At 47.3% G+C, this 24,683-nt stretch overlaps 6 protein-coding genes across 6 annotated transcripts; 2 read left to right on the top strand and 4 right to left on the bottom strand.

Moving 5' to 3' along the window:
• Positions 1-40: 40 nt before the first annotated feature.
• Positions 41-2,089, bottom strand: N7495_004443 (ATP-binding protein; the record flags this gene model as incomplete). Its single annotated transcript, XM_057207094.1, has 3 exons — positions 41-352; positions 408-1,939; positions 1,996-2,089. The coding sequence occupies 3 exons, from the start codon at positions 2,087-2,089 to the stop codon at positions 41-43; spliced, it is 1,938 nt and encodes a 645-aa protein (XP_057064774.1).
• An 888-nt stretch (positions 2,090-2,977) lies between these two features.
• N7495_004442 (carbonic anhydrase) lies at positions 2,978-3,814 on the bottom strand (the record flags this gene model as incomplete). Its single annotated transcript, XM_057207093.1, has 1 exon — positions 2,978-3,814. One exon carries the CDS (start codon positions 3,812-3,814, stop codon positions 2,978-2,980), a length of 837 nt encoding a protein of 278 aa, XP_057064773.1.
• A 545-nt stretch (positions 3,815-4,359) lies between these two features.
• aarA (L-aminoadipate-semialdehyde dehydrogenase) lies at positions 4,360-8,728 on the bottom strand (the record flags this gene model as incomplete). Its single annotated transcript, XM_057207092.1, has 3 exons — positions 4,360-4,657; positions 4,717-8,297; positions 8,354-8,728. The coding sequence occupies 3 exons, from the start codon at positions 8,726-8,728 to the stop codon at positions 4,360-4,362; spliced, it is 4,254 nt and encodes a 1,417-aa protein (XP_057064772.1).
• Positions 8,729-9,379: 651 nt separating this feature from the next.
• Positions 9,380-11,267, top strand: N7495_004440 (uncharacterized protein; the record flags this gene model as incomplete). Its single annotated transcript, XM_057207091.1, has 2 exons — positions 9,380-11,127; positions 11,195-11,267. The coding sequence occupies 2 exons, from the start codon at positions 9,380-9,382 to the stop codon at positions 11,265-11,267; spliced, it is 1,821 nt and encodes a 606-aa protein (XP_057064771.1).
• A 4,380-nt stretch (positions 11,268-15,647) lies between these two features.
• On the top strand, positions 15,648-19,875 carry N7495_004439 (putative xanthine dehydrogenase HxA; the record flags this gene model as incomplete). Its single annotated transcript, XM_057207090.1, has 4 exons — positions 15,648-15,869; positions 15,927-16,130; positions 16,183-18,137; positions 18,192-19,875. 4 exons carry the CDS (start codon positions 15,648-15,650, stop codon positions 19,873-19,875), a joined length of 4,065 nt encoding a protein of 1,354 aa, XP_057064770.1.
• A 580-nt stretch (positions 19,876-20,455) lies between these two features.
• On the bottom strand, positions 20,456-22,738 carry prm1 (pheromone-regulated protein PRM1; the record flags this gene model as incomplete). The annotated part of the gene is made up of 1 exon (XM_057207089.1): positions 20,456-22,738. One exon carries the CDS (start codon positions 22,736-22,738, stop codon positions 20,456-20,458), a length of 2,283 nt encoding a protein of 760 aa, XP_057064769.1.
• Positions 22,739-24,683: the final 1,945 nt, after the last annotated feature.

Below are 24,683 nucleotides of genomic sequence, written 5' to 3'. Positions count from 1 at the left end.
TGATGTATCCGAAAGGCCCAGCAAATTTTATTTTCCTCCTTTATTTGAGTTCTCGAAGACTCAGTACCTTTTGGATGTGCTCATATTGGAGGTATGTATTCTTTGACCACGCCAGCAGACTGGCTGTCTTGATCACATTCTTGATCTGACGACCGTTCAACTCCACTGCTGATAAGTTGTCCAGCTCCTCCTCAGAAACAACATCAGCCTTGGTGGATCCATTCAAGAATTGAGACCAGACGTGGCGTCTTGATTTTACATCAAGATCGCTATATGCGATTGAAACGTGGATACGAGATTCAAATGCAGGATCAATGTGCTCAGATCTGTTGGTAGTCAGGAATAGAATTCCCTATAGAAAGAATTAGTCACTGCTGTTGTTTCAAGGTCAAAGATCACAAGCTTACCTCGTAGTACTCGAGCAATCGTAGGAAAATTGAGACAAGCTCATTTCTCACAAGATCATCTGGAGATCTGGCCTCCATAAACACATCTGCCTCATCAATAAGTAGGACAGCACCCCAACGAGGAGTCATGCGTAAGATATCCTTGAGCTTCTTCTCCACTTCGTAGTTTGCGGTGCCCAAATCACCGGCGCTGATAGAGTAAAGAGGCACCTTCATCACTTCAGCGACACTCTCTGCAGTAAGAGTCTTTCCCACACCAGGAGGACCACTCAACTGCATGATAATTCCACGACCCTTGCCTTGGACCACATCGTCAAAGTCATCCACTTGCTTAGACTGTGCCTGGGCAAAGGCCAGAATAAGCTCCTTCAGATTCTCTTGACCCTTTGGCAGAACCAGAGAATCAAAGGCGCGAGTATTCCACTCGATATCCGATGTGGAGTCGAGGTAGAACTTCAACCATTCCTTATCTTTAAGAGAATAACCATAAACCATTCCGGACGCAACGATTCGTTGCTCATCGGTCAGTACATCATCGACATTCTCATTATTAACATATATCGACTTTTCGGTATGGAAGATACCGAAAGCCTCTGCGTCAATGATGATCCGGCTTTTGACTTGATATCTGACAACATCTTCGCAGCCATCGCGGTAGAAAAATCCAAAGGCAAGGCCTTCGTATTGCTTATAGTGGAAACCCTTGTGCTCTTCCCAGGCCTTGCCCTGGGCAAGCAGAGTGTTCCGGATAGTGTCCTTGTTGGCGTGATATTTCAATGGAGAGATAGGCAGTGATGTGATCGGCTTGGTTCCAATGAAGTAAGGTACCTTGAAGGTCTCATCGTCAAATCCGAATGATACGCCGTCGTACTCAATGTAATTGGCACTGATGATCCAAGACTTCGTTCGACAATCAATGCTGGCATCGTCGAAGAGAAAAGCACGAGTACGGCCATAAGATGTGTTGATAATTAAACCGTCAGGCTCAAGAATAGTCCACAACAGTTCATGGGTAATCACACCGTTGGAAGTCATGTCTTTTTTGCTGGCAAGGACATCCCGGAGCTCCTCCTCGAAGATATTGTAGAACAGATCCACATGCTCCTTAGTGGTCGCATCCTCTTCCTCATCTCGGGCCTTGATTAGCTCGTCCCACCGGTGGACTAGCGGTTTGAATGGCGCGGTGAAATCAAGACGTTGCAATGTGGTTGTGACACCGGGGTACCCCTCCAGTGCTTTGCCTAAGAATTTCTTTAGAGGTTCACTTTGAACAACAACAGAGTGAATCTTGAGGCTTTTGCGACCATCGTAGCATTTTGCGTTTCTGATGATCAATGCGTACTGGGCGGAGTCTGCGTCTTCGGCTGGAGCGATGAGGCTTTCGGGTAGATCTTTGGTCCAGGATGTCTGCCCGGCATCGTCGGGCATGGTTTGATAAACATTGTGAACTTTGCAAATTGAGCCTTGAGGTTCATATTTGACTTTATCGTCCTTGTCAGTTTTGGTATCGCTCTCTTCTTCAGTTGTGGTATCTGTGCCATTTGAAAGTTAGAAACTGAGATTCGCTTTCTGATGACTTTATACTTACCAGGTGTGGCTTGTCCAGATGTCGTCTCTTCAGAGGTAACCTCTCCATCCACTGGAGGAGTTTCGATCTTTTCCTTGACATTAATTTCCGACATGTTTAAAGATATATAGCTGCAATGGAAGAAAATATTTGAAATGAAAGGGAGTTGTTGAGAAGCAAGGTAGAAAGAGAGGGGAGTGGCTCTTTAAGCTGGCAGGTAGAGAAGGCAGAAGCCAGCAGCGGCTGAATTTCTACCTGAACCAGATTGATTGTACAGATTGAGTGGGTCATTCTGAGCCTATTCCTGAGTCACTTATGACTCTGACAAGTGGCTCCAATCAGCACCAAGAATAGCCGCATAACTGTGTAGTTGATTAGTGTGGAGTTGGAAATCCATGATGATTTGTTATGCGTCGCAGCGACGAAAGGCTGAAACCCACAAACGTTGATGGAGCCTGCGGCTAAATCTAGGTAACTTAGTCAACACCGGACAAGCCTGGACAAAATAATTAAGGCGGGGGATCATTTGGGGGTAGAGCCTAGATTCCATCATGCTATCATGCCATGGCCCCCCACTTGTCAAGGCTATTGAGTCACTCGCTTAATCTTGATGCCTACTCCTTCAGCTTCAACCTGGATCTAAACCTAATTAAGTTATCGGAGACTGAATATGGCATCTTCCCCGCCCCACATATAAATATCTAGGCTGAAACTTGGATTTTAGGTATTTTAGTTAAATAAGCGTAAACCCTGCGGCTGAATTTGACTTGAGCGGGGATCCCGCTAGGTCCGTACTTAAGGCACGCTTCCCACCGCCTTTTAAACTACGTTAATATAGGACTTAATGCTTTCTGAGATAATTACCTGTCCATAAATAACGTAGTGAAAACATACAGAAAGGTTCTATGTTTGTATTGCTTAATTACACCAACCAGATGCGACGCTCCAAAATCCACCCCAGATCACTCCTTAATTTTCCGAAAAAGTCGACGAATTTCCACGCTCAAGGCTCAATGTTGAAAGCCGTCAGACGAGCCTTAATAGCCTCCTCCGAATCCTCAGTATCAAGCTGACTTAGAACACCAGAAGCGACGTCATAAATAAGACCGTGAACCTGCAGTCCACGCTCTTGGATAGCGCTGAGTACAGCGCCCTTCTGCTTAACAATGTTGAGACCCTCACGGACGTTCAACTCGACCAGCTTTAACGCAGCCTCATCAGTAGGTAAAGACTGCAAAATAGCCAAGTTGCGCTCGCGAACCTGGCGCAGAGGCATGAGCCACGGGTCCAAGATTCCAAGCTGCTTGTTTCCCATGGCGGCGGCAACTCCACCACAGGAAGTGTGGCCGCAGACGACGATGTGACTAACACGCAGGTGCACGACGGCGTACTCGATAACGGCGCTAGAGCTGAGATCGCCTGGGTGGATAATGTTGGCGATGTTGCGGTGCACGAAGACATCACCAGGTTGCAGGCCGAGCATGCTAGTCTCGGGACAGCGCGAGTCGGAGCATCCCAACCACAAGATCTGCGGAGTTTGACCGTTCGCCAGGGTCGGGAAGAGGTCCGGGTGCTCACGAGCAGTTTGTGCGGCCCATTCCTTGTTCTTGCGCAGGCCAGCGGAGAATTTGTCTGTTTGAGTCTTTTTAGTTTCTGCGCTTGTGTGTTCGCTGGGACTCTTGTGATTGGTGCAGAGGAAAGAGCTAGAGGTGGAAAATGCTGCGGGAGGAAGCGCATAGACTCGCAAGGAGGGGTAATTGGGGATTGGCAAAAAGGATTGCTGGCGGTCCTTGATACGTGCAAGCACGCCAGGACGTACGGCCAATCGTGAAACATTCATGACGAACGGTGGGGACGGGAAGTGACTCGGCCAATAATAGAAATAAAGGTGACCCCTGAGTAGAATTGAAATGTGATGGGAGAAGGCGCAGCAATGTCTATGTAACAATCCCTAAGGGAATTTCCTTCCGCAAGAGTATGTGGTAAAGATGTTGGGGAAGGGGGAGAGAAAGTGGAAAGAAGGGAAAGTGCCAAGGAACCATGGAAAGAGCAAGAACCGAGCCGGGAAACACACGTACCTTCAAACATGATGATCAGATATGAAAAAAAGTAAAGGGGAGATTTGTAGAAGATGAAAGTATGGACTAAGACGATTAAAATAAAGATTTCGAGGGATCTGACGATCAAGCGAGGGGTAAACGTCAATTCGAATCTATGGAGTGAGAGGCCGGTCGAACCGAGGGGTGGAAGTAGGAAAGGCGCGGATTAGCGGGTCGGTTAATATATGGGCTACAACCATTGTACTAGTAATAACCTTCATTTCATCTTTATATATTCAATGCTTTTTTTCACCATGACAGAAAATGTAATATAAATAATAATAGCTCATGCAGCACCTCCACGACCTCCAACACTCAACAAGGTCTTCTTCTGTTCATCGGTAATACGAGCTGTGGGCAGAGGACGTGCTCCGGCCACAGTTGGTGGTGGGAGGAATCCGGTTTGTACAAGATAAGAAGAATACAAACCAACTAGCTCCTCGGTAACACCGGCACCGGCGGATGCATCGACACCAGACCAGGCTGCGTCAGCCTTTAGAGCTGCAGCCGCATTAGTATCATCTAACTCCGGGGCCTTGGTGTTGGACGGAAGATCGGCAGTGACGAAGTGGTACAGGGGCATCCTATTGAAAAAAAGGGGTTAAATTTAATAATGTATCTCACGAAGGGGTTTATCACTCACAGTGCATGTTGCGACTCCTTGTCATCGTGCTGGCCGTCATTGACATATTGCTCAAGGGACTGAGCCCATGGAACGTAATCAACCTGTGGTACATCGTAACCATAGCTCTGAAGCGCACCGAGGAACTGGTTGAACCGCAGACGTGGGTGTCCAGTGACGTGGGCGACGCCGACGGGAGTGCGTGGCGGGAAGAAGGTACATGCGATAACGATCCGAGCCACATGATCAACAGGAACCATGTTCACTGTGTTGTTGATGTTTGGCCGAGAAGACAACTGAATGCAGCCCTTGAGCATGCGAATCAAGAAGTCATCAGTGTTGGTAGTACCAGTGTGAGAGTCACCCAGAACGTATCCAGAGCGAATAATGGTGCCTCTCAGTCCACGGTTACCAGCCTCCTTAACGAGGTATTCACTGGCCCATTTGCTCTGACCGTAGCCAGTACCAAGTCCGACTCTGCTGCCATCGAGATCGTCTTCTTCGCTCACACCAGTGCCACCGGCCGCGATGCTAAGCTCAGACTCTTGTACATAGTGATCGTTGTCGAGGGCACTAGTGGAACTGACAAAAGCAAACTGCTTGGCCTTACCGGTGGCGCACAGTTTCAGAGCATCGATAGTACCCATCACATTGGGAGCTCTCAGAGTTGAGTACGGGTAGACCCAATGGACGAGCGCGCCGTTGTGAATCACTGCATCAACACGGTTGGTAAGGTCATCCCATACGGACTGCGACAGACCAAATTGGGGCTTGCCAAGGTCACCACAGACAGCTTCGATTTGGCTCGTCCAGGCATCCTCCCAGAAACCATAAGCCTTGCAAGTAGATCGAACACGCTCAAGAGCCTGTTCATCGCTCTTGGCACGAACCAGAACGACGACCTTGGTCGAGGGCGCTTTACGGGTGACCAGATCACGTAGAACATGAGCACCAAGGAAACCAGTAGCACCAGTGAGGAATACTGTAGGCTCGCTGGACAAAATATCATCACCGCGAGTAGGAAAGGATTGGGGCAACTCGCTGACCAACTGTTTGGCATCCTTCGAGTATTCATCATTAGGCTCATTGGCAGTGGGCGCAGCAGCAGAAGAAGCCTTGTCGCCGTTGATCTCAAATGTTTCCGCGTCAATCAGACGATCAATCTCACCGGCGAAACCCTTGAGAGTGGGGCTGCGGAAGATGGCATTCATGCTGATGTCAATGCCGCGCCACTTACGGCGCAGGTCGAAGAACATTTGCTGGGCCAGAATACTATGACCACCAAGGTCGAAGAACGAGTCGTCAGGACCAATCATGCGAGCAGTCACGTTGGGAATCAGCTTAGCCCAAATCTGAGAAAGAGCTTGCTCAGTCTCGGATAGTGTCTGCATCACGGAAGAACGGCGACGCGGGGCGGCCGCACTAAGTTCCTCGGTATCAGGGAAAGGCAGGGCAGGCTTATCAATCTTGCCATTAGGGTTCAGCGGCATACGCTTGAGGGGAATGATCACACTAGGGACAGCATAGGCAGGGAGCTTGCTGCGGAGGTGATCACGAGCATCATCGCGGAGAGGGCGGAAGCGACGAAGCATACCAACCATACCCTCAGCCGAGTCATCATCCGTAAGACCCTTGCTCTCCAGCCATTTGGCCCACTGGCTCATATCAGGTACGAAGTAGCTGACTAGGGTCGGCTCCTCGAACTTGTCTCGACGGACCAGAGTAACATTTTCACGGACTAGGGGATGGCGGGAAAGGTGAGTGTCAATCTCTCCCAATTCAATACGGAAACCACGAATCTTAACCTGGTCATCGGCACGGCCTGAGCACTCAACGTCTCCAGATGGGGTGTAACGTCCCAGGTCACCACTACGGTAAAGTCGGTCTCTAGGGCCAACATAGAACTCCCGCCATGGCTCGTTCCCACCCTGGTCATTTTCGACCCAGACTTCGGGCTTGACAAACCAATTGGTCAGGAACTTCTTCGCGCTCAGATCTGGGGTTCCCAAATAGCCTTCAGCGAGACCGGCAGCACGCACGTAGATCTCACCCACTTCACCGATGGCACATATCCGAGTGGGGTCAAAGCGGTTGACAACGAGCATCTGCACGTCCAGCATTCCACGACCGGCCGGGATGACATCCTTCATGGTATCAAGGAAACCCTCCTTACTGGAGTAGCTGGGGATTTCGTAGTAACTGACAGCACGCTGGGTCTCGGTAGTTCCGTACATGTTGACAATGTTCACATTCGGAGCCAAACCTTGCAGTGAGCGACAGTCACGCTTGATCAAGATGTCACCGACAAAGAATGCATGGTGCAGGTTCGGGAACTGAGCAGAGGCACCGCCAACCAAAATCTGACCCATAGCCGGAGTAAGATGGGTAACAGTGGCACCATAATTCTTCATCCACTCGGCGAGCTTCTCATTTTGGATGTCCTCTCTGGCAGGAACCAACAGCTGTGCACCCAAGAATAGCGGGGTGAAGATATCTCGCTGGATTGGATCGTGGGCAATACCGCTCAGCATCGTGAACTTCTCATTGGGAGTAAGCTTGAATGTCTCAGACATCCAAGGGAAGTAATAGGCAAGGGAGAAGTGGCGACCACGAACGCCCTTAGGGCGGCCCTCCGAGCCGGAGGTGAAGGACAGAGTTGGGGTGGAATCAGGGCCCACAACAACGCCAACGGGCTTTGACTTCAACTCAACTTGCTTGGCAAAAACATCCTGGCCATTGATCGAACCACCCAGAAGAGTGCCATCATCTTGAAGAGCAAGTGATGGAACCTCGGTGCGGAGATCCAAGTTCTCATTAATGAAAGTCCGAACAATGTCGGACAGCTCACCAGAATCACGGGTAGCCTTGGCAATATTTACCAGGGCACTAGGACGAGCGACATCAAGATAAATATTTTGGCGCTCAGGGGGGTATGCAGGATCAATAACGGAGAAGGTAGCACCGGCCTTCAAAATACCCATCACAGCAACTACCAGATCGACGCCGCGGTAGGCATAAACCATGACAACATCCCCTCTCTGAACACCAGATTGTACTAGATGGTGTCCGAGGATGTTTGAAGCCTCGCTAATCTGTTTATAGGTGAACTCGCGGTGCGTAGAGTTGCTCGACTTAGTTTCCACAACGCACAGCTTTTCAGGGTGCTTCTCGGCGTTTGCGGCAAATATTTCATGAATAGCACCGCGGTACTTAGACCAGTTGAGGTCGGCTGTAGGATCGGGCAGAAGGGCGAGTTGATCCGGAGTCATCATGTCAACTCGACCTACAGGCTCTTCAGTGTTTACAGCAGCATTCTCAGCAATCTTAGCCAGCTGTTTAAGAATTGTGGCAATACGCGCACTCGAGAAGAGACGTTGATTATAATAGGCACCCAATTCTACCTGTGATGCCGATCCCGGGGCGATGTTGACCACCAAATCGGTGCTGTCAAATGTGTTGGCGGGATATTCTTGCGAGGCAGCCGGAGCATCGTAAGCAGCAAAGCGGAAAAGGATGGGGGCTCTTTCGGACTTGGATTTGTCTTGAATGTAGGAGCGAAGACTGCCTAAAGGCACGATCTCAGAAGCACCTTCGTTGAACGCCTACACACTTAGCCAAGGTCTTATAGATATTGACGATGACAATGAATTTAACGTACCTTGTCGACCTTAGCATAGAGCTGGGTAAATGTCTCAGAGGAGTTGATGGGAACTCGGAGAACGAATGGACGGCCATCTTCGCCCACGCTGGTTCCCACTGCGATATCCTCATCGCCGGTCAAACGGGCCACAAGAATGACAAAGGCAGTCAAAAAGACAGTGAATTCAGAAGATGACGACGCAGACAGCTTCTTCAAAGCCAATTGGGTTTCCTTAGGTAGTTTGACAGACTCAAATGCCTCAATGACCCGCTTGCTATCGCTATCAGGCTTTTGTGTGTCGGGATAGTCACGAGTCAATGGCGAAACAGTGAGGTTATTTAGACGTTGCGACCACCTTTCTAGGCGGTCTTGCAAAGCAGTTCCCACAGCCATGGTTGCAGCTGTACAAATGCTTGATATTTTTTTAAAGGAAGTTGAGATGAGTCAAATTACCCCATCTTGACGGGAGGGGCACAAAAAAAAGTCCGACTTCGCCGTGAATTAAAGTCGCTGATTGGCCATAACTCCCCCACATTGATTATCTCGAATTGTGCACTTTTAGTCTCATGTAGATGGTCATATAGTACTGTTCTATTTTATATACTTAATAGAAGGCAAAACAAAGGAATCTAAGATCTTTGACTTAATTCTACCATCTAAAATCCAGTGGCAATCTGATATTCACGGATAGTTAATTAGTGATACCGATGATGTAATTGGATGAGTCAGCCATTTATCTCAAACCTCAGGCCATAAAGTTTACCCTGTACTTTGTTAGTCAGTAGATGGTCAACTTCTCTCAGGAGTCAAAGATCGTTGGAGGACAAAATTTATATCAGCAATATCCCTTCTATTGCCTCTTTCAATGGGAAACCCTTGTAATTCTATATAGTCCGTTGCCCGCCTATACCCAATCGAGTCGCCGAATCCGGTGTATTCGAGGCGCTGCCCCCAAATAGCTTCTGGCGCGCAACTTCACATCCCTTCCTTCTAATTATTTAACAAACCCTTATCAAAGTTTATATTCGCTTGCATGCGCCAAAGATGATTCCCCATAGGAGTACGGGTCTTTTGGCGATCATCGTTTTTGTTGCGCTTCTTCTCTTTATCTTCTCATCCTCACCTATCCCTGAACCAACCATCGAAGGCGAGGAAAACCCCCCAACGCCAGCGAAATTGCCTCTACCGAAGCTTCCTCACCTCAGCGATATACATCTTCCGTCTTTACGCCCTCCTTCACACGAACCACCTCCAGAGCAGAAAAATAGCACTAGTGGCGAGTCAAAATGGTTTAGCAATTGGGAATGGCGAAACCCATTTTCGTCCGCTATCACTCTCGATGAAAACAGATCTGTTCTACCTCCATTGCCCGATCGTCGACCCATCTACACATATTACAACCCGAAATACAACCCTAAGAAGTTTGGCGGCAATGAGCTAAAGGAGGCGAAGAACGCCGATGGCCAACTCCTTTTGGCCTGGCGACGAGCTTGGTATGCGCAGGGCTTTAAACCAGTGGTTTTGACGCCCGGTGATGCGATGAAAAATCCACACTACCAATTGGTGCAAACACTTAATCTCAACCCAGACATGGAAAACGAGGTATTTCGTTGGCTGGCGTGGGGTCACATGGGATCAGGCTTGCTCGCCGATTTTGAGTGTTTCCCTATGGCACGCTACGATGATGCTCTCTTGGTAGCTCTTCGAAGAGGCACCGACCCGGAGTTTATCACCCGATTTGAAAACTTCCAAGGAGGTCTTTTCTCGGCAGAGAAGCATCGCATTGATGATGCGATTGATGTATCGGTCAAAAAGCTGAGCGATCAATCTGCGTCACTTGTAGATCTTATGCCGGCCGAGATCTTCAGGATTGAGAAGCCGAATGCCCTGGCTTACTATCGATCATCCGCAATCAGTTCTCACTATCCCACTCTGCAGGAAAAGATCGGCAAAAAGCCTTTGAACGGCCCCAGTGGTCGATTGCTTCTCGTGCAGTTGATTAACTCCCACCTTCATAATACTTTTCAAACCTCTTTCCCGGCCGGCCTGGCCGTACTGAAGCCTTTCCCTCAGCACACTACTGCCCTGGTCGAACCCGCGCTGCGGCTAGCAAAGTCGCTCATTGAATGCCCCGAGTCTCCGGTCCCCAATTCCTGCCCACCTAACCACCCTGAGTGCCGCCCCTGTGGTTCTGCAAAACAACCTATGCGGATAAGCCAGCCATCCAGCTACAAGACAACCCCATTCCTATTCACTATCGGCACGCTCCCGCACCCCTACACTCTTATTAGTCTGCAGAAGAGCTCTGATAATATCACCGCGCGGTCAATTCGTCGAGAGACTGCACGGGATCCATGGTTAATTGATGTTACCGCAGAGGATCTTGGACCCGAAACTCAATATCGCGGCACCGGGTTAGCAGTTGGCAGTTCCTACCGGGCAATGACATTCAAACAAGTCGTCGCCGGAGACCAAGGCAGGGCCAACTCACTTTGGATGACTGTTGAGTCTTTATCTGCGGAAGCTGGCCAAAGCCTCCCAGCCGACCTCTTAGATGAGTTTGAGTGGGAATTTGGGTTCACTATCCCGCGTGGAGGTGCTATCGATCCAAACACGGCTGGAGACAAGGAGAGTGTACAGAACAAGAACCCCAGCCAAGAAGGAGTTGGCCGAGAGTATGAGCTCATCCAAAAAGCCCGAGTCCTTCAGGCAGAGGGGGACAGTATAACAAACGTCGCCGAAGCCTGGAACCTTGCTGATGCTGAGGTCTGGCGCTTTGTGAAAGCGTATAGGTGAGTTTCTTCAATATCCATCTTGTCATATTCCTTTCTAATTTCTTCTTTTTTTTTTTTTATTTAGGGCTCGCAGTGTGATTGAGCGCAAGAAGTGGGAAGAAGAAGAGAAGCAATTTGCTGGTGCCTCGCATCAGTGATCTATATATTATGTATTGATAATCATTCCAAGCATTGACGGCGTCCGGATTTGGCATCTCGAATCCTTATATATATATAAGGCATCAAGGCATCCAACCATCAACTACATAGAAAGCAAGTCGTAAAAGTGAAGCTCATGACAAATGTAAAGATCGACCGAGATGTAATTTGTTGAATTGCCTATACTTCTGCCAAAAATTTCAACTGTTCCATCGGCAATAATAGCTATAGAGATTGTGAAATTGGCGCCGAAAATGGCGGCTTTTGATGAAACAACAGCCGCCTTTCTAACGCCCTTTTACTAGACCTTCAACTTTTCCAGCTTGCCCATATCACTTCCATCCACCAATACAAATCTGCATCCATGTCCGAGATTACAAGAAGAGTTATTCGGAGCCTCAGCCTTTTCACTCGCCCGAGTGTTATTCGCTTCCTATGTATAATGTGATTCCTGGTCGGTCTGTCACCCATCAAAATTTCATAAAATTGCAAATTTTTAAACCCAGATTTGAGAACCAAAACATAATAAATTTGACTAAATAACACGATTCTGACACTGTTTGATCTTATGCCCTATCTTACCACACCCAGAGCAGGTTGTCTGGCGCCTTGTTTTAGGCATTATAGGCAAATCAGTTCCAGTAGACACATTGTAAGCAGCTTCACCATCAGATATATGTGTCACTTCACCATTCCCACCACCAATATTATTCTGAATTGTTTCTAAAACCCCTAAACTACCCTTATGAATAGCCTGCTTCTTACTAGCTCCCCCCTTTTTTCACCTGTTTCTTATTCATTTCTAAATGGCCACGACAATCATGTAAATAAATATGATGAAGTGTTCGGGTCGTGGGATCGTAATGCGATTGGATCGGCCTTTTATTAAGTGATGGAATCAAATCAAGTGACGGTTCTGGACCTAAACCGAGACGAGATTTCGATTTTGCCAGTTTTTCGAGTGTCCAAGGAAAGCTAGGATCACTATCGCTCCCTGATATCAAAGGAAGTGAAGGTGAAGATTCAAGTCGAATATTCAACTTATCTAATACATGATTTGGGTCTAAAGGGACTAAACCAGTAGCTTTAAAGCTATTGATTATAGTATCAGTTTTAAAAGCTCCATGACGCACATCAGGAAAGATATCAAGGAAATCATCTTTATCGATCGAATTGACACCAAATCGCATCCAGTCTGATACTGCGGCACCATAAAGCTTCTTCAAAGGCGAAAAACAGCCTACATCCAAAGGCTATAAAAGATGTGAAGCATGTGGTAGCATACAAAGTGCGATAATATCGTTTTCTTTGCAAATTTGATCGAATTCAGGGGTAAGATGGCTACCATGACCATCTAATATCAAAAGGTAAAATTTACCTCTTCGATTCCTAATATTAGGAATAAAGTGTTTCTTTAGCCAATCGACACCAATCTCATCGCTAGTCCATCCATCTGGGCTAAGATTGATTCGCCAATTACCCTCTTTAGGGAGCTTAGGAAACCACCGTTCAAAAAAAAGCTTTCCCTTTAAAGATGATATAGGGCGGAAGAGCTTCTCCAGAAGATCTTATAGTTTCAATAATAGTTGTAACGGGTTGATACCCGATGAAATGCTCAGTCTCTGGAGAGACTGCGCTCCTGGAATCTGTGCGGAGCCGAACGAGCTATAAGAACACCCGGTCCCCAGGACCCCTTTCCCTCCCTTAGTTAATTCTTCTTGTTTACCAATCGGATCTTTACAGCGTACAAATTCCTGCATTCATCCCGTAACAATAGTGACCCATTCGCGATTCCCAGGCTGTAAAATAGCTCTCCGACCATGATATTCAGAAGATATAATGATTTTTTGGGTCGCATTTACTCCTATCGCAAAGCCAGATTCGTCAAAGTTGAAGATGTCGTTCGAATCTATACCATGTTCTTGGATAGTGTCTTGGACTAGTTTAAACCATGGTACAATGATTCTAGGGTCTTGAGCTTCAGCTCTCCTATGATCATGTTTCTGAGAGAGACGTGAAGACAGGTTTTCGTGACACTTAACAAAGCCTGTTACCCAGTTTTTGCCAATAGAAGGGGTGTCGGAGGTGGCTGAAAAATGCGACGGGAGTAAAAGATTGACCATATCTCTAATCATAGCAGGGGTAAGAACTGCACCTCTCTTATCCATAGTGACTAGCCAATTCTCCATCAATTCTTCATCAACCTCATCAAACTTATGGCCAGTTGGTCTCGTTTCCCATAGATTTGGAGTGCCCTTCATTCTAGCATATAGGGTTGATCTTGGTACACTAAATGAGCGTGCAGCAGCTGCGACAGAAGAATATAGACCATCTTCAATAGCTTGAATGGCTAATAAGATACGTCCCTCCTGCTCCAGTGATTTCTGTCGTTTTTCAGAGCGAATTGGGGGCATAGTGTGTGTTTGAAAACAGAGAGTTGCTATGAAGACAATTTTATTTGGTGGGTCGTCTCTTGGCACTGCTAATTAGTCTGACAGAAACTGTCAAATGGCCAGTCCTATTTTAGTCTAGTGTTCTTTATTAGTCAGCTTCAGTACGCTCTTTACTGCAGTAAGATTTACTACTGCGAATACACACACATATTTGAGATTGTGAAGTCTTCTGATTGGTTCTTATAATCCCACTTCCTCGCCCAAGTTGACAGTTATGAGCCCGGTTCGCCGTTAATTTACCCTGAAAACCCCCCAAAAACGAAGAAGATTAGGGAGAGCCAAATGATTACCCCGCAAAGCCAGAACTACAACCCGCTGTAGATGATGAATCGCGAAAAATCAATGAGGCTCTCCGACGAGATTGGAGAGATGATGTGGAGGAATTCAAATACCTTAATGCTAAATGGACAGCGCGCCAGAAGGCAATTGGAGAAATAAACGAGTTTATTCTAAAGCATTTAGACACTCCAGCAGGCTGTGGGACAATAGGTGTTGTAAAGAAAACAGGTCGAACAGTATAATTTGCCTTATTTTCAGTCTCTTCTGCCTTCGATTCTGCAGGTTTTGTCGACTTAGCTGCTTCTAGCTGCTGCTCTAACCACTTCTTCCAACCAGGGTCTTTCTCCAAGGCTTTTCGTGCCTTCTCTTCCCAGTGTGGTTTGGGTTTGACATCTTCTGGACGCTGGTCAGGGTTGAGATTCCAGCACTTCTGTAGCGGGAAAGAGCAGCCACAGGGGCACCCCTTCGCCTGATATCCCTTCTTTTTCGATGGTTTCTGGCTCTGATTCTGGTTCTGCTTCCCTTCGCCAGCTTCAGGGAATCCTTGGAATGTTGCAAATGCTCCCTTAACTCCACCCTTCTGCGCAGCACTCTGGGCCAGATTCTGGACATAATACGTCGTTTTGAAGCTATCAATCAAGGTCCTAATCGATATATCTTCACCATCAACGACGATTCTACCATGCCAATTCTGCCACCAAGCTGGTAGAATCTCTCGCACCAACTCCAGGAATAGCCAAACTGCGTCCTCGCTCTTAGCTGAAGCTATCTTCTCTGCTTCTGCCTTTAAACGCAGGCTTTCCCATGCTTCTAACCAAGCATCAATCTCACCACCCTTCTTTGGCTGGGTGATCATCGCAATCCTCCACTGGCTGAAAATCTCAGCTTTATATGTTGATGTGCTTCCAAAACGATTCTTCAAGAATTGGAGACGCTCATGTGGTTGCTCATAGTCAAGGACTAATTCAGCCAGAGCAGTGTCTAAATGCTTTAGAATAAACTCGTTTATTTCTCCAATTGCCTTCTGGCGCGCTGTCCATTTAGCATTAAGGTATTTGAATTCCTCCACATCATCTCTCCAATCTCGTCGGAGAGCCTCATTGATTTTTCGCGATTCATCATCTACAGCGGGTTGTAGTTCTGGCTTTGCGGGGTAATCATTTGGCTCTCCCTAATCTTCTTCGTTTTTGGGGGTTTTTCAGGGTAAATTAACGGCGAACCGGGCTCATAACTGTCAACTTGGGCGAGGAAGTGGGATTATAAGAACCAATCAGAAGACTTCACAATCTCAAATATGTGTGTGTATTCGCAGTAGTAAATCTTACTGCAGTAAAGAGCGTACTGAAGCTGACTAATAAAGAACACTAGACTAAAATAGGACTGGCCATTTGACAGAAACCATTTGTCACGTGACTACCGGGCTGTGGCGATGTGGCGATCTCCGCAAGATAACCGGTTCCACTCAAGTGCGGAGTCGTAGATAACATAAACTCATCCGCATAGCTTTCTCCTCTCACTGGCCTTTTAGAAACTGGAGATTTCTAATACTTATATTCAACTTTGATCTCAACTATTTAATGTTATGGTCCCCTTGAGGCGCTCGTGAAAGAAAGTTTTGGTAATTTTCCACTTCATTCCTGCTTCACAATGACGCCTGGTATTATAGACGATTCCCCGGTGGCCAAGACTACATCCTTGCTTCAACTCACCGAGGACTGGGACGATACTATCCGATTTTATCTCAATGGATCTAAAGTGGCTGTCGATGCCGTCAACCCTGAAGTCACCCTTTTAGAGTACCTGAGAGGCATTGGCCTGACCGGAACTAAGCTTGGATGCGCAGAGGGTGGGTGTGGGGCTTGCACAGTGGTAAGTAGTTGTGAAGACCGGTCGACAGCTGGCTTTTGACTAACATAATCTATGTAGGTTGTTTCGCACTTTAATCCCACCACAAACAAAATTTACCATGCCTCGATCAATGCCTGTATCGCTCCGTTGGTCAGTATAGATGGTAAACATGTCATCACGGTGGAGGGAATCGGAAACGTCAAAGATCCTCATGCGATCCAACAGCGGATCGCAGTGGGTAATGGTAGCCAATGTGGTTTCTGTACTCCTGGAATTGTCATGGTACGTCTATGGACTTGTTGAGATTGGAGGCATACCTGATGACTTCTTAAAGAGCCTTTATGCCCTGCTACGAAACGATCCAAATCCCTCTGAACATGTGATTGAAGAATCCTTCGATGGCAATTTGTGCCGCTGTACTGGATACAGACCTATCCTTGATGCCGCTCAGAGCTTCAACTCTCGGAACAATTGTAAGAATGCTACTGCTGAAGGTGGCTCTGGATGCTGCATGGAAAAGGTTGGTTCTGGAGGGTGCTGTAAGGGATCTACAGGAAAAGGCGGGGAAGAAATTGTCGAACAAAAATTTCCAGCTCCCGACTTTAAGGCGTATAGTCCAGACACGGAGTTAATTTTCCCGGCTGCTTTGAGGAAACATGCATTCCGGCCACTCGCCTACGGCAACAAGAAGAAGAAGTGGTATCGACCGGTGACAGTTGAGCAACTACTGCAGATCAAGAGTATCCACCCAGAGGCAAAGTTGATTGGTGGAAGCACAGAAACACAGATCGAGATCAAGTTCAAAGCCTTACGATACACTGCCTCTGTGTATCTAGGCGATATCCCCGAACTGCGACAGTTCACCTTTCATGATGGGTATCTGGAAATTGGTGCCAATATCTCATTGACGGACCTAGAGTCCATTTGTGACCAAGCAGTGCAGCGATATGGACCTGCCCGTGGGCAACCCTTCAAGGCTATCAAGAAGCAACTGATGTACTTTGCTGGAAGGCAAATTCGTAACGTTGCATCTCCAGCTGGAAACTTGGCTACTGCTTCTCCAATATCAGACCTGAATCCGGTGCTCGTCGCCACAAATACTGTTCTAGTTGCCAAGTCCCTCGCAGGAGATAAAGAAATTCCAATGACTGAATTTTTCCAAGGCTACCGGAAAACAGCCTTGTCCCAAGATGCCATCATCGCTAGTCTCCGCATCCCAGTTGGTGCGGAAAAAGGCGAGTATATTCGGGCGTATAAGCAGTCCAAGCGAAAGGATGACGATATTGCCATTGTTAACTCTGCACTCCGCGTCTCCCTGTCGGACTTGAATGAGGTTACCAGCTGCAATCTTGTATTCGGCGGCATGGCAGCAATGACTGTCTCAGCAAAGAATGCCGAGGCAGCTTTAGTTGGTCAGAAATTCACAAATCCCGCAACGCTGGAAAGTGTCATGAGTGCTCTGGAAACGGATTTTGATCTTCCATTTGGTGTCCCCGGAGGCATGGCTACTTACCGGAAATCTCTTGCCCTGGGATTCTTCTATCGATTCTACCATGATATCTTGTCAGGACTTGAGGTCAATGCCTCAGAGCTGGACCCAGATGTGGTTGCTGAAATCGAAAGAGCCATCTCCTCCGGAGAGCAGGACAAGGAAGCGTCCGTTGCATATCAACAAAAGATTCTTGGTAAACCCAGTCCCCATGTTTCAGCATTGAAGCAGGCAACTGGCGAGGCTCAGTATACAGATGATATACCAGTGCAGCAAAATGAGCTTTTCGCCTGTCTAGTCTTGTCTACCAAAGCACATGCCAAAATTCTCAGTGTCGATATCTCAGCGGCACTAGATATTCCAGGTGTTGTTGATTATGTCGATCATAAAGATCTGCCCAACCCCAAAGCCAACTATTGGGGCGCACCAAATGCCGATGAGCGATTCTTCGCTGTTGACGAGGTCAACACCGCTGGACAACCAATCGGTGCGATACTTGCGAACAATGCCAAGATAGCCGAGGAGGGTATGCGGGCCGTCAAGATTGAGTATGAGGAGCTTCCGGTCATTTTGACTATGGAAGAAGCAATTGAGGCAGAATCATTCTTTGAACAGAAAAGATTCATCAAATGTGGTGATCTCGACGAAGGCTTTAAGCAGGCCGATCACATCATTGAGGGTGAAACGCGAATTGGTGGACAGGAGCATTTCTACCTAGAGACAAATGCCTGCCTCGCTATTTGGAAGCCAGAAGACGGCGAGATGGAAATTTGGAGTGGCACGCAAAATCCTACAGAGACGTAAGTTTGATTATCCGCTGCGAATTCGAATTTGAGCTAACTCGGCATTTTTAGTCAATCTTACGTAGCCCAAGTCACTGGTGTCGCCGCCAACAAAATTGTCTCTCGTGTCAAGCGACTCGGTGGTGGCTTTGGTGGTAAGGAAACACGTTCTGTCCAGCTGGCCGCAATTTGCGCCACTGCTGCTACGAAGCTCAAGCGGCCGGTCCGCTGCATGCTAAATCGTGATGAAGATATCATTACCTCAGGCCAGCGCCATCCTTTCATGTGCCGATGGAAGGTCGGAGTCACTAAGGAAGGAAAGCTGTTAGCACTTGATGCCGATATTTATGCTAATGGCGGCCACACTCAAGACTTGTCTGGTGCCGTTGTGGAACGAAGCTTGTCGCATGTCGACAATGTCTACAAAATTCCTAACGTTCACGTTCGTGGTACAATTTGCAAGACAAATACTGTTTCCAACACTGCTTTCCGCGGTTTTGGTGGACCCCAGGGGCTCTTCATTGCCGAGTCATACATTGAAGAGATTGCAGACCATCTCAAAATACCATCTGAGAAGGTTCGTGAAATCAACATGTACCAGGCTGATGATAAGACACATTTCAACCAAGTTCTGAAGGACTGGCATGTGCCCTTGATGTACAAGCAAGTGATGGAGGAGAGTTCATACAATGAGCGACGGAAGGCAGTGGACGAATATAACGCGAAACACAAGTGGTCCAAGCGGGGATTGGCAATTGTGCCAACCAAGTTCGGTATCTCATTTACAGCCCTCTTTCTGAACCAAGCAGGAGCCTTGGTGCATATATACCACGATGGTAGTATTCTTGTTGCTCATGGCGGTGTTGAAATGGGACAAGGATTACACACAAAGATGACGGCGATTGCTGCCGAAGCCCTCCAAGTACCTCAAGATAGCGTGTTCATCTCCGAGACAGCCACCAACACCGTTCCAAACACATCTTCAACCGCTGCCTCCGCCAGCTCTGATCTAAATGGCTATGCCATCTTCAACGCTTGCGAGCAACTCAACGAGCGTCTCCGCCCGTATCGCGAGAAGATGCCAGGAGCAACAATGAAGGAACTGGCACACGCAGCCTACTTTGAAAGAGTCAATCTTTCAGCACAGGGATACTATCGTACTCCAGACATCGGCTACGTATGGGGCGAGAACACAGGACAGATGTTCTTCTACTTCACACAGGGAGTCACAGCCGCCGAAGTCCAGATCGACACACTGACCGGAGACTGGACTCCTCTACGAGCCGACATTAAGATGGACGTCGGCCGCACCATCAACCAATCCATTGACTACGGTCAGATCGAGGGTGCCTATGTACAAGGCCAAGGGCTCTTCACCACTGAAGAAAGCCTATGGCACCGCGCCTCCGGCCAGATATTTACGCGCGGGCCCGGAAACTACAAGATCCCGGGCTTTCGTGACATCCCCCAGATATTCAACGTGAGTTTACTCAAAGATGTTGAATGGGAGAATCTGCGAACCATCCAGCGCTCGCGTGGTGTTGGTGAACCTCCGCTTTTCATGGGAAGTGCCGTCTTCTTTGCTATTCGTGATGCGTTGAAGGCTGCGCGGAAGCAGTGGGGTGTTGAGGATGTTTTGAGACTGGTTAGCCCTGCCACCCCAGAGCGCATCAGGATTAGCTGTGCTGATCCCATTGTTGAGCGGGCGAGGGTGCATCCTAAAAAGGGGGAGAAGAGTTTCTTCGTTGAAATTTAGGGGGTTGTATTTGTCGAGCTCGAGCATGTAGATAGGAATGACCAATGACTACGGTATCATCTTGCAAACTATTTTATCAGAAATAACCTTCGGACAACCTTCGGACAACCTTCCAAGGTTGGAATGCACCTGGCATGACCTTCAGAGTCTACTAGCGTATTTTACTTACTGAAATGGGGAACGGTGCCACCGTATTGCATTGGTCTGCGAAACCAGATACTCCCCAGATGGGCGCAGGGATCGGAGGGCTAGTGGGAGACGAAGAAGGAGACTTAGGAGAAGCTCAGAGGAGAAGAAGTCTGATGGTCTGATCTCTAAAACATATCACTTAGTTATATACACATCCTGATTAGTCAGGCCAGACTGCCACCTGTCTGCCTCCCCACTACATTACGTAGTTGGCCTATATAGACGCGAACCTTAGAACATGATTGATTAGCGCATTGAGATTGATAAAATACTCAATAGCTCCAGTTAAAGGGGTTTGAAAGATGCTCTGCTAAATCTCATCGATAATAGAGATGAATAGAAAGAAAGGAAAAGTCGAACGCCAAAGCGATGCAATAAGATCTTACGGATATCAATGCTTCTCGCCATACTCAACATAGTTACTCTTGCGCGTATCAGACGAAGCCTCAACCTGCAAAGCAGTTCTCTGACCGGCAAACCCAACCTTCTCATCACTAGGATATTCGGAGTCAATGAACGGATTGTTACTACCAGAAGCAGCAGCTCCAGGAAACGTCCTTTCATGTCTCTCATAAACCGGACTACTCTCCGGAAAACCTTCAGACTGTGTTCGCTCATAGCGCGGAAGGCCAGCTGTCTGCTCGGATGTACCGGAAAAGTTATCGGTTCTCGGAATTGCGGTAAGGGGGACGCTTGTAAAGCCTTGAGAGTCGGCTGGAGAGATCGGGCCAGGGTGGCTTGGGACTGCGTCCATGGCATGGCCGCCTCCTTCACCGCGGTTTCGGTCGTGACCCCACCAGAGGAACATCGCACGGATTACGCCGATCAGGACGATAAGGACCCAGATTGCGAATACGGCGGTGGCAATTAGTGTCTCTTGGCGAAGGGCTTCTTCGAGCTTCTCAATGAGGTCCACGACGACTTCGGTAATTTTGTTAGAGGTTGAGTCGCCAGCACCGGCAAGGAAGCTGTCTGAGGGGTCTGAAGAATTGGAGATACTGTCCGAGGCACCTTTGGAGAAGATGTCGTCTGGGAAGTTGGGGAAGTCGATGTGTGCGTTATCGTGGACCCATGTGAGACCTTTTTGCACACTTGCTATTTTGAGGCCGATCAAACAATTGAAGACTTCTTCGATTGGATCGTAGAATATCGTGCCGCCAAAAGTATCATTTAGAACACCGGTTGTCTTTTCGACGAAGGTATTGAGAGTACTGTTAACCGCAGACGTACTCGTGTTGACCCATCCGAAGATGTTGTCGTTGAGTTTCGTGTCGAAGCTGTTGATGGCCGAGTTGGCACCGTCCGCCCATTCGTTCGAGGCATTGTTCAAAGCAACTACGACTTTATCCGCAAACGCTCCAACCTCGGTGGTTAGCTCTGGGACAGTCTTTGCAATGACCTTCAGCAGGATGTATTGGCACAAGCAGGCAAGCAGCGCGGCGATACCAATTGCAAGAACGAAAAGTGCCGGCAATGAGGTTGCGTATGCGACGGCCCAGCGAACCAGAATTTGTCGGCGGCTGTTGCTGAAGTGGCTTGCTGCCTTGATTCCTGCTGCAGCGGTATATGGCCGGGAAACAATGTAGACAACGTCCATCGGGTCATGGGCTTCCCTTCGCACGAGTTCGGATCGCTCTTTCATATGACGCCATCGTCGAATCTCCTGCCATGCGACCGGAATACAAGCCAGGATGGCAGCGACTACAATGACAGCAATAAAGATTTTCCGTGCGGTGATCGCAATGTCAGTAGCCCCGTCGAAGAAACTGTTGATCCCGTCATTGTCGTCGCAGAAAGTCAATTGTTTCTTAACTGGAACTGAGAGGGCTGATCTGTCGAATGAATAGTTGCCTAGAGAGATATTTACCAGTTTCTTGACCTCTTCGAATGGCAACTTGATGATATTCTCGGTGAAGTTTTGGACCTCGCTGAAGGTCGGGATGGTTTTGTTGAGATCGGAAATATCGGAATTCACGGAAGAAGGAATAGACCAAGAGGTCAGGCCGTCCATAGAGCTGTTGAGATTCAAGGTCGGGATAGATGCGCCCAGCACCTTGGCGGCTGAGCTGACAAGGTCGGAAAAGTCATCCAATCCACTCTCAAAAGTTTTGACTGTCGACTGGATGTCTGACTCGACAGCCTTGATTGTGCTGTTCAGAGCACTAACCACGTCCTCCAATAGTGCAGTGGCTACATCCACTGCGCCTCGCACGGCCAGCGTGATAAGACAAAGATAAGTCTGATACATGATTTTGATGATAAAAAGAACGATTTCTTCGACTCCGGTAATAACGAGCTGGAGCATGGTATTAAGAGCACCAACAGATTCATTGATGCCCTTTACTGCCAGGTCATTGACTCCAGAAGCGAGGTAATGTGGCATTGACGCCATAGCGCTGCCCATCGTTTCTACGGAGGTGCATGCGGAGAGTGCCTCGCGCTTCGCGGCTGCCATGTCATTCCGTACAGATCCGATAGCCAACAGGACACGAACAAGAACAAGTAGTAGGAGGATCGTCCAGCGATTAATCCATACTTGTGACAACCGGGCTCGTAGGCCTAGGTATGGTGTGAGACCGTCGGGGTGTAACGGGATAATCCGACCCTGTTTACTGGGGTCATGAACCCCATATGGAGGCAGGAGAGGGAATATCGAACGTCCAGGTCTGAACATGATATCTGAATTTGGAAATTTTTCAGAAGAGGAGGTTGCTGTTTGTTGCAGCGATGGTCAGGCGTGACAACGAGGCTGAGAAATGTAGCGATTCGTAACGTGAAGGGATTTAAAAGAAGATGATTAGAGGAACAGGTTGTCAAAGGGGATATTTATGGATTATTAATTCGAGGGATAAATAGAATCAAATCTATTCAAGGAGCATGATGAATAGATCCGTGGTTGAAAGTGAAAGTGGAAGTGGAAGTTGTTAAGAACGGATGAGATGGGGTAATTTCTATAGAAAAGGCACGAAACTATAAAAAGAGAGAAGAAAGAAAAATCGATAATAGCTCCAGATGAAACCTTCAGGTCCTGATGAGGAATTATTTTAGGTATTCAGGCGCTAACAGGGTCTCCATGAGGTCCTATTCCAGTTATAAACCTCCATCTGAAGCAGTTAGCCACCCCTGGTTAGTAAGAAGCGACCACTCAGCATGAGCCACTCCGGATGCAAACAAAGAGATCCTGAAAATAAAGCCTGCAGAATGATCGTTAGTGCCCCGATTTGTTTCATCTTCGATCAAAGCGCGTAGTGTGGCTCATAGTCAAATCCGCCGATGGCCGCCAAAGATAGATCTCCGGCGCTTAGTATCCGTCGCTACGAGCCAATCATCTTCTGGCCAGGAGATGCAATTCAGAAGTTCTTACATTAGTCTGGCTGACATAATGTGTATCGCATGTTGGAACTTGGGGTGGTCTTTGTTTTGATATTGACACTTCGCAAGTTCGCATGATAGCCTTTGTTTCGAAATTGTCGGGCTTCAAAGATGTAGGGATCTTTTTTTTAACTTCAATGGTGATTAGATGGCTTGTATCAACTTAGACTTGAGATTCAAGGAATCAAGATCTGAGTCATCTGATAATTCTGATTCTCAGATAATTATGAAAGCCTAAGGAAAAAAGATGCATTGTATTGTAGTAGCAATATCCATTGAGAAATAACCAACTCGAGTTGATCAGATCTAATTTCACGTGACCTTATCACGTGAACAACTGTACCCTACTTATCCAACCTCATAAATTAGAACAAAATACTGCTCAACGTTGAAACCATCTTCAAAATCATCAAGATTTTCATTGGAAATGAGATAGATCGCCATCCATAACATAAAGCTGAACTCTTTACTATATCGAATCCAGACTCAGTCTAGTGTTGAATTTACAGATGTAGACATACAGAGTCGGTATCATAGCGCCTGGTGTATTTGGAAAAGAAATCCAACAATGAAGAAAGGACTGAAATTTTTACTATAGAAAATATAATTTTAGTGTATTGGATGTCTTTACAGCACATCTTAGAAAAAGTGTCTCCAGCGCTTGGGTTACACACGTCCTCGACGTGCTACGGAGCATATCTTCTTATTGTATATTATCCTAATAAGCTTCTCTTGAGTCATGTAATTGTATTTTCCAATTCAACACACTGTGACATATCTTGGGGAGTGTTGCTTCGAGACTTGATCTATACAGATTCCTTCGAATAATTTCGATATCGCTTGGTCAATAGTTTGTGCTCTCAAATCAGCAAAGGTGTGGCCACAATCATCTCTCAGCAGCATGAAATATCCTTTATTGGCTCACTAAAATGTTTTCTGGGGACACTTAAAATCATCTTTTTCGCTCCACTAATAACATCAATCTCTTTCTCTTCAGGCCACTCAGCACTTCAAAGCGGTCAGATAAAATACCATTTTAATCATACCTCTAGGTAGGTATGGGATTTTTTTGGCAGAATTATTGTCACCTGGCGGTATTGTGATCGCGGTAATAGAAGAGATTGCTGGGCTCATTAAGATACAAGTCCCACTAACTCTCATTTTATTCCGCTTCTCTTCTTTTCATCTTCCCTCTCAACATTTGAGATAACTCAACCAGGTTTAGCTTTCAAGAACTTCTACTGTCA

Source organism: Penicillium taxi, assembly GCF_028828555.1.
Source record: "Penicillium taxi strain IBT 34144 chromosome Unknown utg000003l_segment0_segment0, whole genome shotgun sequence".
In the NCBI taxonomy this organism is placed as follows: Eukaryota; Fungi; Ascomycota; class Eurotiomycetes; order Eurotiales; family Aspergillaceae; genus Penicillium; species Penicillium taxi.
The sequence above is the reverse complement of the archived record's forward strand: the minus strand, read 5'-3'. Positions and strand labels throughout refer to the sequence as shown.